The 13726-nt window shown below is 34.7% G+C and overlaps 1 protein-coding gene across 12 annotated transcripts in view; it reads right to left on the bottom strand.

Moving 5' to 3' along the window:
- LOC149774564 (uncharacterized) overlaps nucleotides 1–13726 on the bottom strand; it is a 156053-nt gene that overhangs the window by 64489 nt on the left and 77838 nt on the right. For all 12 annotated transcript variants that reach the window (XM_089945086.1, XM_089945085.1, XM_089945084.1 and 9 more), the window contains one exon: nucleotides 8016–8153. In XM_089945086.1, coding sequence (XP_089801212.1) covers nucleotides 8016–8153 — 138 coding nt within the window. The remainder of the gene's footprint in view (nucleotides 1–8015; nucleotides 8154–13726) is intronic.

Here is a 13726-nt window from a genome sequence, read left to right on the forward strand (position 1 = left end):
ACAGCCTTGATTCTGACCTCAGAAGAATCTAGAAATGAATTTTGTTCTCAGTTTGACGGAAATTTCGATTAAGATGACAAAGTATTTTCAGAAAATGGTTATTGCAACACAGGCCAAGTGGTGACCTAAATATGATTGGCTGCAACTTAGAATGTTCTGGAAATGAACTTTTGACCCTCATTCTGGTTTTTCTTATTGTGTCTTAGGATTTTATATTAGTTTTTTTATATATATTAGAAATATTAATTCCTGTCTTTAACTTCATCTCTGTTTTCAGATTTAATTTGAGAGGAATCATTTATTTAAATTATTCATTGGAATTACAAAGTGTTCCATGACCTTATGACCAAACCAACATTTTGGAATCATTGTATATTCATTTAAAGACATTCTGGACAAGATCATTTTGATACATCAAGCCCATTAGCACATCTCCACATTCCAGGTTATTGGTACATCAGCACAATCAAAACTGGAATAAATTCACTTGGAACACAAATGGAATTCATTGAGAATACTCTATACTTTGGACTAGTGATATCACTTTTAAGACTATCTGGGATTATATTCATAATATTTCTTTTTAAATTTTCATTTTGTATTCTATGGAAATAAATTATTTGTTGAATTTTATGAAACTTGTTGGTTTTTGCTCTTTCAGTTACTTCGTTTGAGACCACAGAGTTGTAACAGACAAATACTAATTATGAACAAACAGTCAATCATTTTAGATGATAAAAAGTAAGGTCATAGTCTAACATACAAATATAGCCAAAGTGCAATCAACAATTACTTAGCTCACTTCAACTTTCACAAGTTCTCAGTACTCACTGTACACACTATCATGTAGAAAATAAATCCTTACAACAGTGATCTTGTCCCCTTTCTAAAAGTACATTCTTTTTATCATATCAAAACAGATGCAATATGCTGATTAAAAAAAATTGATTAAAGTTGTTTTTGTGTTCATTATTTTTAATATGATTGTTCTTCAAATCTGCTTGAAGAAATATTATCACTGTCCATTCCTAGAAGCCAGATTTTACTGGATGAAAGCGGCAGGTTTTGAGTATGCTTAGAGTGACAGTGTAGATATTTCATGCCTCAATAATTACCTTGTTTAAAAACACTACAGGTGAGGCACACATGAAGGCCACTCACCTAATTCCTATAACTGTTCCCATGTACAATACACAGTTAACCTGCTGAGGTAACACATTCATGTCTGTTCATAGAATGCATATTTTATTGTGTGACTGTCCTAGGCTATAAGTAACACTGGAGTTACAGACAGCAGTACAAAATATATAGCTCAGATATGCAGCAATAATTACCTTGATTAATCACTACAGCATGGACTTTTCATAACAAATAAGTTATGTACACAACTTTATCATAAAAATACCTTTTAGAAGTGATGTGTACAATAAAACACATGACATATAAAGTCATGTACACTACAGTGTCATAAAAATACCTTTTAGAAGTGCTGTGTACAATGAAGCACATGGCATAAAAAGTTATGTACAAAACTTTCCTTGAGCAGACTGAGTCCTGTTAGAGTCATCTCTGACGTAGCACATATATCATAAAGATGACCGGAATATTAATGTTTGGCTCAAATGGTCTTCCTGGCCAATAACAGCCTCAGTTGTCATTATGAAAAAATAATGACATGATTACCAATGCTCATGATAAACTGGGCATGTTAATAGCAGTTTCAAAGGTCAGAAATAGTTGCCTATTTAAAGAACATGAAAAGGAATCCTCAAATAAAGTATCACAACTTCATGCATTCTGATGATGGATTAATACTGTTCAAAACACAACACTGGACACAACATAGAGTTCCTACAAAATGAATGTCCACTGTGATAATAAAACAACTTTGTGTTACATACTGCAGATTTTACAAACATCCTCTATGTAATTCTAGGTAATATGGGCTTTATATTCAAACTGTTATTCCTTTATATCACCCAAATTATATATATCAGACTCTAACAAGGGTTTCAGTGACTAGCTTGCGGGTTGTAGAATTAATTCTTATGAAATACAACAGTAAACCAATGAAGTTGCAGTGAGGTGTGACAATTTGTGACAAAGTATATTAGTACATCTACTGTCAGCAGAGGTATTTTCTTATTAGTTTCCACTGTAAGCATATGTTTTATGTTATTAATTTCCACTGTAAGCAGAGGTCTTTCATGTTGGTTTCCACTGTAAGAAGAGGTTTTTTGTTATTAATTTCCACTGTAAGCAGAGGTCTTTTCTTGTTAGTTTCCAGTGTCAGCAAAGGTCTTTTCTTGTTGGCTTCCACTGTAAGTAGATGTCTTTTCTTATTGGTTTCCACTGTAAGCAGAGATTTTATGTTATTAATTTCCACTGTTAGAAAAGGTCTTTTCTTGTCAGTTTCCATTGTAAGCAGGGGTCTTTTCTTGTTAGTTTCCAGTGTCATCAAAGGTCTTTTGTTGGCTTCCACTGTAAGCAGATGACTTTTCTTGTTGGTTTCCACTGTAAGCAGAGGTTTTTTGTTATTAATTTCCACTGTTAGAAAAGGTCTTTTCTTGTTGGTTTCCAATGTAAGCAGAGGTCTTTTCTTGTTGGTTTCCACTTTAAGCAGAGGTTTTTTGTTATTAATTTCCACTGTAAGCAGAGGTCTTTTCTTGTTGGTTTCCATTGTAAGCAGAGTTTTTTTCTTGTTGATTTCCACTACAAGCAGAGGTTTTAATTCTTGTTAATTTCCACTGTAGTCTGAGGTCTTTCTTGTTAATTTCCACAGTAATCAGAGGTCTTTGGTTGGTTTCCACTGTAAGCAGAGTTCTTTTCTTGTTGGCTTCCATGGCAAGCAGAGTTTTTTTGTTATTAATTTTCACTGTAAACAGAGGTATTTTGTTGGTTTCCACTGTAAGCAGAGGTCTTTTCTTGTTGGTTTCCATTGTAAGCAGAGCATTTTTGTTATTAATTTCCACTGTAAGCAGATGTTTTTTACTTGTTGGTTTCCATTGTAAGCAGAGTTTTTTTTGTTATTAATTTCCACTGTAAGCAGAGGTCTTTTCTTGTTGGTTTCCACTGTAAACAGAGGTCTTTTCTTGTTCAATTCCATGGTTAGCAGAGGTTTTTTGTTAATGATATCCACAGTAGCAAAATTCACAAGGACTCTCATTGGTTTTTCCACTGATTTTTCCAGAACACAGATGAGACTTCAATTGGACAGAAGTAAAACTGGAGCCTCAGAAGTTGAAATTCTGTGCAGAATGAGCTGTTTCGACCCTAGGGGATATCTAACCTTTAGTATTTTGTTTTTGTGCATTGATACAGGAGGATGTTGCCTGGATCCTACCTTACATCCATTATTATACAGTGAAATCCAATTTTAAAAAAAGCTGTGTTAACAACTTGATTTTGGTAGCGCAGTTCAGTTGCACACTATTGTGATATGGTGTGTGTATGTGTGATTAGGATTTTTAACATGGCTTTAACACTTTTTCAGTCATATCGCTAAGATGTCTGCAGTGTGGCAGTTAATAGTGATGTCTAGCACTGGGGCATTATACTGCAGACACGAAGCGTGATGTCCCACCCAATCACATGATCCTGACACCTGGCAGACCAGTCCTAACACTAACCTCTTAATGCTGAGCACCTAGCAAGGCAGCTGTTAGTACCATTTTTGTAAGTCTTTGGTATGACTCGGCTGGGGTTCAAACCCATGACCTCCCGCTTCTGAGGTGAATGTTCTAACTTCTAGGCCACCGAAGCGGTCCATTGTGATGGTATCTGTATATTGTGACATCTGCCGTGTGCTACAATGTCAGGCTATCAGCCCAGTGCTCTCTCTTTGCAAGGAAAGAGTTCGGATATAATACTGCATATATCTGTAATGATTGGTCTCCAAGTTCTGCACTTCCCAGTTGCACACTAGTGTCTGCTCTGTGTAGCAGCTTCCTGTTAGTGTTCAGTAGTATCCCAACTATGCACACTAGTGTCTGCTCTGTGTAGCAGCTTCCTGTTAGTGTTCAGTAGTATCCCAACTATGCACACTAGTGTCTGCTCTGTGTAGCAGCTTCCTGCTAGTGTTCAGTAGTATCCCAACTATGCACACTAGTGTCTGCTCTGTGTAGCAGCTTCCTCTTAGTGTTCAGTAGTATCCCAATGAAGCAAATGAGATTTTCTCCCTCTTAAGTTGAAATTATTTCCTGTTTTAATAATTCTTCCTTTACTTGTGACATTGTCCCATATCAAGTCGAAGTTTGTCATAGATGGCGAGTCATAGTAAAGAGTGGCATCAGATAGTGCTGCAGCGACTTCTAAAATTTCAATCCACCATCTCTGTTTACATTAAAATGTACCATGAATGACAATAAACCATAAATAAAAAATCTAAAGATGAATGTTAGAAGAAAAACTCATTTGTATGACAAGTATTAATTGAGGATCAACTTCAATGAATACTAATCGACCACAAGAACATAAATATAGTTGTATGATGAAACTCTAAGGCATCTGTCTGTTCTTTCAAAAGCCCAGTGAAAGTGACTGTTCATGTAATAATACCTGTATAACCTTGACTTTGACTGGATCTTTGGATACTGATTCAATAATGGCCAATTCAAGGGGTTTTGGTCATGTAAACTAAATGTGATCTTACAAAATACCCCAAGAAGACAGCCATTTATTAATAAGTGGTTAAAAACAGCTTCTTGCATGAGTCACTGTTTATCTCACAATTTCAATGAATATATACAAACCATTATACAAATGTCTGGTTTTGACTGGATACTCATACAATCTCAACAGCCTGTAATATTATTAACAATTCCTCTAAAAGAGAAGAAAATAAATTCTCTTGTAATACATGGCTCTATACTGATAAACAACAGAATATTAATACAGTTATTAGTAAGCTAAAGTATATTCTGAACCTGTAATATTTGTAGGTATAACTAATGAGCCTTTGCTATGTGTAAGTACAATTAATGAACCTTTGCTAAGTGTAAGTACAATTAATGATCCTTTGCTAAGCGTAAGCACAATTAATCATCCTTTGCTAGGCGTAAGTACAATTAATGATCCTTTGCTAAGTGTAAGCACAATTAATGATCCTTTGCTAAGTGTAAGTACAATTAATGATCCTTTGCTATGTGTAAGTACAACTAATGATCCTTTGCTATGTGCAAGTGCAATCAATGATCCTTTGCTAAGTGTAAGCACAATTAATGATCCTTTGCTAAGTATAAGTACAACTAATGAGCCTTTGCTATGTGCAAGTGCAATCAATGATCCTTTGCTAAGTGTAAGTACAACTAATGAGCAATTGCTATGTGCAAGTGCAATCAATGATCCTTTGCTAAGTGTAAGTACAATTAATGATCCTTTGCTATGTGTAAGTACAATTAATGATCCTTTGCAATATGTAATTACAATTAATGATCCTTTGCTATGTGCAAGTGCAATCAATGATCCTTTGCTAAGTATAAGTACAATTAATGAACCTTTGATATGTGTAAGTACACTTACTGAATGTTTGCAATGTGTAATTACATTTAATTATCCTTTGCTATGCATAAGTGCAATTAATGAACCTTTGATATGTGTAAAATTAATGAACACTTGCTATGTGCAAGTACAATTAAGGGGCCACTCTAAAGATATTATGAACTTCTTTGAGAGTGACGCATGTAAGGTGAAGTTGTTTGCATTTGTGACATGCACAATGAAGAGAATGTTAGTATATCTCTATGCTACTTTCATGTACTGTGGCTGAAATTTCTTTGGATATTGTATTTGTTGAAACTGTACGTGACCTAAGTACACAGCTAATTAAAATGACTGCTCCAATTTGCTTAACATTCAGCCTGAATTAGTCTAAAGTACACTATTTTTAGCAGTGATTAAAATAGGGAAAAGGAATTTTGCCAGCCTAGACAATGCTAGCTTCTGAATGTGCAATAAATGAATTACCAATATATAAAATGTAAAGAAAAGTTATCAGCTCTCTTTTTTAACAATTTGCCTATGAACTCCAGGAAGTGAAAATGGCCCAGCATAGGTAGACTCAAAGGTGCACATCAGAAGTAAGGTGTCAAGCTGTATACACTATAACCCATTTTAACATATCAGTCATACACCAAGCCAAGATACCCAGTGAGGAAAAATGGGGAAATTCTTTTTCTTTCAAATTCTAACATTATGCTAAATATGAAACTGTAGAGCACCACCTTAAAACAAGTATGAAAATGTTTGCAATTATTTTTCTTATTTTCATATTTTTATGTATGATGTTCTGATTAAAATTGTACATTAATATTGATGTTATGCATGAAAAAACCTAATTATGCCTATTTTGCTCTTGTTTACATACTGCTCTGGTGGCCTAGTGGTTAGAGCATCTGCCTCAGATGCGGGATGTTGTGGGTTCGATTCCCGGCCTAGTCAAATCAAAGACTTATAGAAATGGTACTAACAGCTGCCTCGCTTGGCGCTCAGCATTAAGAGGTTAGTGTTAGGACTGGTCGGCCTGGTGTCAGGATAATATGACTGGGTGGGACATCATGCTACATGTCTGCGGCATGATGCCCCAGTGCTTGACATGACTATAAACTGCCACACTGTAGATATCGTAGAAATATGACTGAAAAATTGTTAAAGCTACGTTAAAATTCCAACTCACACACACTCTTTCTTACATAATATGCCCTGAGGCAGTATTGTGTGTGTTATGATATTAATTATGGGAAAATAAGAAGCCTTAGAATTCAGGAGTGAAGTCAACTTAACTTTAAACTGTTGTATTAAGTGAAAGAAATATATAGTAAAAATGTTTCTTTCATGTATTTGTAATGCAAGTAACATAGTGGTATACCAACATTCCCTCCATTGCGCATGTTGTAAATGTACATAACTTCACCTTACACTTGTCACTCAGTAAGTTCATAATATCTGTAGAGCACCCCTATGTACAATTAATGAACCTCTGCTGTGTGTTAAGTACAATTAATGAATCTTTGCTATGTGTTAAGTACAATTAATGAACCTTTGCTATGTGTTAAGTACAATCAATGAATCTTTGCTATGTGTTAAGTACAATTAATGAACCTTTCCTATGTGTAGGTACAATTAATGGACCTTTGCTATGTGTAGGTACACTTAATGAACCTTTGCTATGTGTTAAGTACAATTAATGATCCTTTGCTATGTGTAGGTACAATTAATGAACCTTTACTAAGTGTAGGTACAATTAATGATTCTTTGCTATGTGTAAGTACAATTAATGAACCTTTGTTATGTGTAGGTACAATTGATGAACCTTTGCTATTTGTCAAATATAGTTAATGATCTTTTGTTAGGTGTTAAATACAATTAATGATCCTTTGCTATGTGTAGGTACAATTAATGAACCTTTGGTATGTGTAGGTACAATTAATGAACCTTTGCTATGTGTAGGTACAACTGATGAGCCTTTGCTATGTGTTAAGTATAATTAATAATCTTTTGCTGGTTGTCAAATAGAGTTAATCATCTTTTGCAACATGATAAGTACAATTAATGATCCTTTATAATGAGTAAGTACAATTAATTTCTTTTGCTATGTGTAGATACAATTAATGAATATTATCATTACTGTCTATCAACAAATAATTGTCATGAATGTAACTTTCACCCCCTTAGTCCCCTCCCCTGAGAGTAGGAACTATTAAAACCACTTCAAACTGCTGCCCATGACCTATAAAGAAATGGTGGACATTCAGTGTGTACAATGCCAGTGGTAGTAGAGGTGAGTTAAACAATATGTTATAGTGAAGGGTGAAAAAACTGCATGTGTAGAGTGTGAGACTGTTGTCTATGCAAGCATGTGAGTAGGCAAGTATGTTTTAATTGAGGTCATTTATATAAATATACAGTGAATATAAATGAGGTCTATTCCTTCTTAAAATGAATGTCGTTAATATGTACATCTTGTTTGTTGAATGTCTTGAAAGACACAAATTATAAAAATTGAGCAGGATTCTTACTCCAGCATTTTTATTACTAGAGGCAGGTGGGGCAGGAAGAGGTACTCCAACTTTTGAGGAGGGTGGAGGGTGTTTAGGAGCAGCTGGCTGACCATGACAAGGAACTTCCTCATATGTATCCTGTTGATTTTGTGGAGCCTGCAAGAAACAATATGTACATATAGAAGATAATGCCCAACAATGTGTAATTGTACAACAAAATGTCAAACAATGTGTACCTTTACAACACGGTGTCAAACAATGTGTACATGTACAACATGTCAAACATTGTGTACCTGTACAACAGTGTCCAACAATATGTACATGTACAACAGGGTCAAACAATATGTAAATGTACAACACAGTATCGAACAGTATGTAAATTTACAACACAGTGTCAAACAATATGTACAAATATGTACAACAGTGTCAAACAATATGTACATGTACAACAGTGTCAAACAATATGTACATGTACAACACAGTGTTAAACAATATGTACATGTACAACGCAGTGTCAATAATATGTACCTGTACAACACAGTATCAAACAGTATGTAAATTTACAAGTGTCAAACAATATGTACATTACAACACAGTGTCAAACAGAATATAAATTTACAACACACTGTCAAACAATCCATACATATAGAAACACAGTATCAAACAGTATGCAAATTTACAACAAAGTGTCAAACAATATGTACATGTATGACAGTATCAATCAACATATACAAGTACAACACAGTTTCAAACAATAGGTACATGTACAACACAGTGTCAAACAATGATCCAACATAATTGACTGTATATGATACATTAGGTGAGACTATAAATTACTCAGGTAGGTTACAAATAAGGCTGTGTCACTTTTTGGTACAAGATAAAACAAATTTATAATAAAATTATCAGGACCTGCATAATTAATTCATTATCTCCTTACTTAGACATACTCCTATTATGGAACTAAATGTCATTGAAAGACATTTTGTGTCAATATGACCCATCCTAAACCTTTTGCCAAATTCATTAAAATTTGCCCATTTGGAAAAACACATTTAGTACCTCAATAGTAGTCCATGACAAGTCAATGCCCATTTGGAAAAACACATTTAGTACCTCAATAGTAGTCCATGACAAGTCAATGCCCATTTGGAAAAACACATTTAGTACCTCAATAGTAGTCCATGATAAGCCAATGCCCATTTGGAAAAACACATTTAGTACCTCAATAGTAGTCCATGATAAGTCAATGCCCATTTGAAAAAACACATTTAGTACCTCAATAGTAGTCCATGATAAGTCAATGCCCATTTGGAAAAACACATTTAGTACCTCAATAGTAGTCCATGATAAGTCAATGCCCATTTGGAAAAACACATTTAGTACCTCAATAGTAGTCCATGATATGTCAATGCCCATTTGGAAAAACACATTAAGTATCTTAATAGCAATCCATGATTAGTCAATGCCCATTTGGAAAAACACATTTAGTACCTCAATAGTAGTCCATGATAAGTCAATGCCCATTTGGAAAAACACATTTAGTACCTCAATAGTAGTCCATGATATGTCAATGCCCATTTGGAAAAACACATTAAGTATCTTAATAGCAATCCATGATTAGTCAATGCCCATTTGGAAAAACACATTTAGTACCTCAATAGTAGTCCATGATAAGTCAATGCCCATTTGGAAAAATACATTTAGTACCTTAATAGCAATCCATGATAAGTCAATGCCCATTTGGAAAAACACATTTAGTACCTTAATAGCAATCCATGATTAGTCAAAACTTGAATTCCTTTCTTTTTTTGTAACTGCTGAGAATCAATACAATCTCTGAGATTCTTGAGAAATGCTAGCACCAACATACCAAATTTAGTAACCAAAATATTTTCTGTATTATGTTCACAAGGTACTGGTAAAGGTGGTACAAAAAGTCATAACCTTTGGCCTCGTGCTGGATAGCTTCAATAGAAATTACTGAACTTAATTGTCCACAATCTGGGTTCGATAAAAATTCATACTTTACTTGTTCAAGTTATCATGCTCATTTGCTATTACAGATGAAAACATAAGTCAAAACATCTGACCCTGCAATGTCAGAGTGCTGACTTTCAGCTTATGAATGTAATAGAAGTCCCTTGAAGGGACTGACATTCTACTGGGCAAAGGAATTTCTAGGAATTCAAGACAAAACATTTTCTTCTTTTTGACTGCTCAGTGTTGAAACGATCTCTGATATTCTTCCGTAATAACAAGATTTAACTGTTGAGGTGGACATAATGGATGTCAGATTGGTACCATTTTCATTTAGGACACAACAGTGACAATCAGAAGCCATTCAGTGAAAGCCACAAGATTTTCAAGATGGCTGACATAGTGGCCATAATGAATGTATGAGCAGCACCATTTTTGTTTAAGACCAATTAGACATTATATGAAGTCTTCTGATGTAAACCCCATGTCAATATGACCTTTTGAACTAAAGTAGCAATAACAAGATCTTCAAGGTGACTGCCATGATGACCATTACAGATGTCAGACTGGCACCATTTTCATTGAGCGCTAACCAGACATTGTTCAAAATCTTTTCAGGAAAACCCCATGTTGTGATAACAGTATTACCATCTCCGTATTAGCAATAAACATAGTTTTAAATGGTTGACACCATTTTCATTTACGATCAACAACGTATAATAAAAAGTCTTTAAGTGAAAACCTTATGTCAATACAACCATCCAATTAGCTGCAGTAGCAATAACAAGAAACATGATGAAAATACTGGATGTATGACAGGCACTAGTTTCATCAGGGGCTTAAAGGTATATTATAGAGTGTCTTTAGCAAAAACTCTACCTATTTCACTATAGCCATCAGTTTAGGAGAAATAGCAACATCAAAAGATTCAAGAAGGCCACCATGGTACCCATATTGCAGATCAGATTAGGACCAATCATATTTTCCAGTAAAACAAAGAAAAGATCACTGTAGGTCTACTGATGTCAATATAACCATAGGAAAATAAATTTACCTTGAAAATGGCCTAGCAGGAAAACCAGCATCATATTTTGCCAACAAAGCTTTAATAAAATCCAACATGGAGTACGGAAGAAACAGTGATGAACTCAATTCCAAAAATCTCCCTATTTTTGACAACTGTTCAGACATTTATCCCCAGCTGGGCCTGAATATTGATCAAATACCAGAGTCTTTTTAGAAGTTCATTATAGATATGTCACATATTGTTGATAAGGTTTTGACAAGACTAATTAGATTAACATTGTGATGGTTTTTTTTTAAAGCCCGTAAGCAACTCACTTTGAATTCTGAAAGGGTCCAATCTAGAATTTGAGAGACTCTAGCATAGGTTATCTGAATTTTAGCACTAACCATAATTATAATACTGAGTTGACAAACTTTCTTTAAAATCCTCCAAGCTGTTTCTTGCGGATGGCCATGATAATTGTTGTCATGAAAGGAGGGACAGACTGACAGACTAATACACTGGGACAATGACACTGTCCACACTTTTCAGTGAAGTCCAGGTCAATTAATGAACTTGCATTAAAATAATAATTACAAAAACTATGAGCAAATTAGGGATAGTAAATATATACATTTGTGATCTTTGGTAAGGCTAATGGTATCTGTTAAAATCTTGATGAGTATAAACACAAGTCATCTGGATATGACATAACCATCTGGTCCCCACTTACATAAAGACTTCAACTAAAAGTAACCCATGGTTCAGCACTCTCTATTTGTATACTACTTAATTTAGTATCCCATAATCCACTTCCTTGATTTGTATACTCCTTAAGCTAGTACCCAATAAATTAAATACAGTTAATTGATTAGTATACTAATAAAGCTGGTACCCTGTAATATTTCCTTGATTTGTAAACTAAAGCTAGTATCCTATATTCCACTTCTTTGATTTGTAAACTATTTAAGCTAGAACCCTATAGCCAGGTAATTGATCTGTATACTACTAAAGCTAGTGCCCTATATTCTAGTTCCTTGATTGGTATACTAAAGCTAGTGCCCTATATTCCAGTTCCTTGATTGGTATACTAAAGCTAGTGCCCTATATTCCAGTTCCTTGATTGGTATACTAAAGCTAGTGCCCTATATTCCAGTTCCTTGATTGGTATACTAAAGCTAGTGCCCTATATTCTAGTTCCTTGATTGGTATACTAAAGCTAGTGCCCTATATTCCAGTTCCTTGATTGGTATACTAAAGCTAGTACCCTATATTCCAGTTCCTTGATTGGTATACTAAAGCTAGTGCCCTATATTCTAGTTCCTTCATTTGTATAATGCCTAAGCTGGTACCCTATAATATTTCCTTCATTTGAATACTACTAAAGCTAGTACCCTATAATCCAGTTCCTTGATTTGTATACTACTAAAGCTAGTACCCCATATTCCAGTTCCTTGATTTGTATACTACTAAAGATAGTGCCCTATAATCCAGTTCCTTGATTTGTATACTAATGCTAGTACCCTATATTCCAGTTCTTTGATTTGTATACTACTTAAGCTAGTACCCTATATTTCAGTTCCTTGATTTGTATACTATTTAAGCTAGAACCCTATAATCCAGTTCCTTGATTTGTATACTACTAAAACTAGTACCCTATAATCCAGTTCCTTGATTTGTATACTACATAAGCTAGTACCCTATAATCCAGTTCCTTCATTTGTATAATACTTAAGCTAGCACCCTATAATAGTTCCTTGATTTGTATACTACTAAAGCTAGTACCCTATTATCCAGTTCCTTGATTTGTATACTACTAAAGATAGTACCCTATAATCCAGTTCCTTGATTTGTATACTACTTAAGCTAGTACCCTATAATACAGTTCCATGATTTGCATACTATTAAAGCAAGTACCTTATTATCCAGTTCCTTGATTTGTATACTACTAAAGATAGTACCCTATAATACAGTTCCTTGATTTGTATACTACTTAAGCTATTACCCTATAATACAGTTCCATGATTTGTATACTACTAAAGCTAGTACCCTATAATCCAGTTCCATGATTTGTATACTGCTAAAGATAGTGCCCTATAATACAGTTCCTTGATTTGTATACTACTTAAGCTAGTACCCTATAATCCAGTTCCTTGATTTGTTGTTGTTGTTGTTATAGGGTTTAACGCCATTTTGAGCACAAGATAGGCTATACATGGCGGCCAGTATCAATGGTGGAGGAAGAACCGGGAAAACCCCGGAATGAACCACCAACCCGGCAAGCTTTCTCACATATCCACATTTGCTGAGCCCGAGACTCAAACCCACGCAGACAGAGGTGAGATGGCAGTGATCCACGACGGACAGCGCTTTAGACCACTCGGCCACTCGAGGCCCCTTCCTTGACTTGTATACTACTAAAGCAAGTACCTTATATTCCAGTTGTATATTAAAGCTAGTACCCCATATTCCAGTTCCTTGATTTGTATACTACTAAAGATAGTACCCTATAATCCAGTTCCTTGATTTGTATACTACTTAAGCTAGTACCCTATAATCCAGTTCCTTGATTTGTATACTACTTAAGCTAGTACCCTATATTCCAGTTCCTTGATTTGTATACTACTAAAGCTAGTACCCTATAATCCAGTTCCTTGATTTGTATACTACTAAAACTAGTACCCTAAAATCCAGTTCCTTGATTTGTATACTACTAAAGCTAGTACTCTATAATCCAGTTCCT

Source organism: Sinohyriopsis cumingii, unplaced genomic scaffold, assembly GCF_028554795.1.
Source record: "Sinohyriopsis cumingii isolate HCF-2022 unplaced genomic scaffold, ASM2855479v2 utg000198l, whole genome shotgun sequence".
In the NCBI taxonomy this organism is placed as follows: domain Eukaryota; kingdom Metazoa; phylum Mollusca; class Bivalvia; order Unionida; family Unionidae; genus Sinohyriopsis; species Sinohyriopsis cumingii.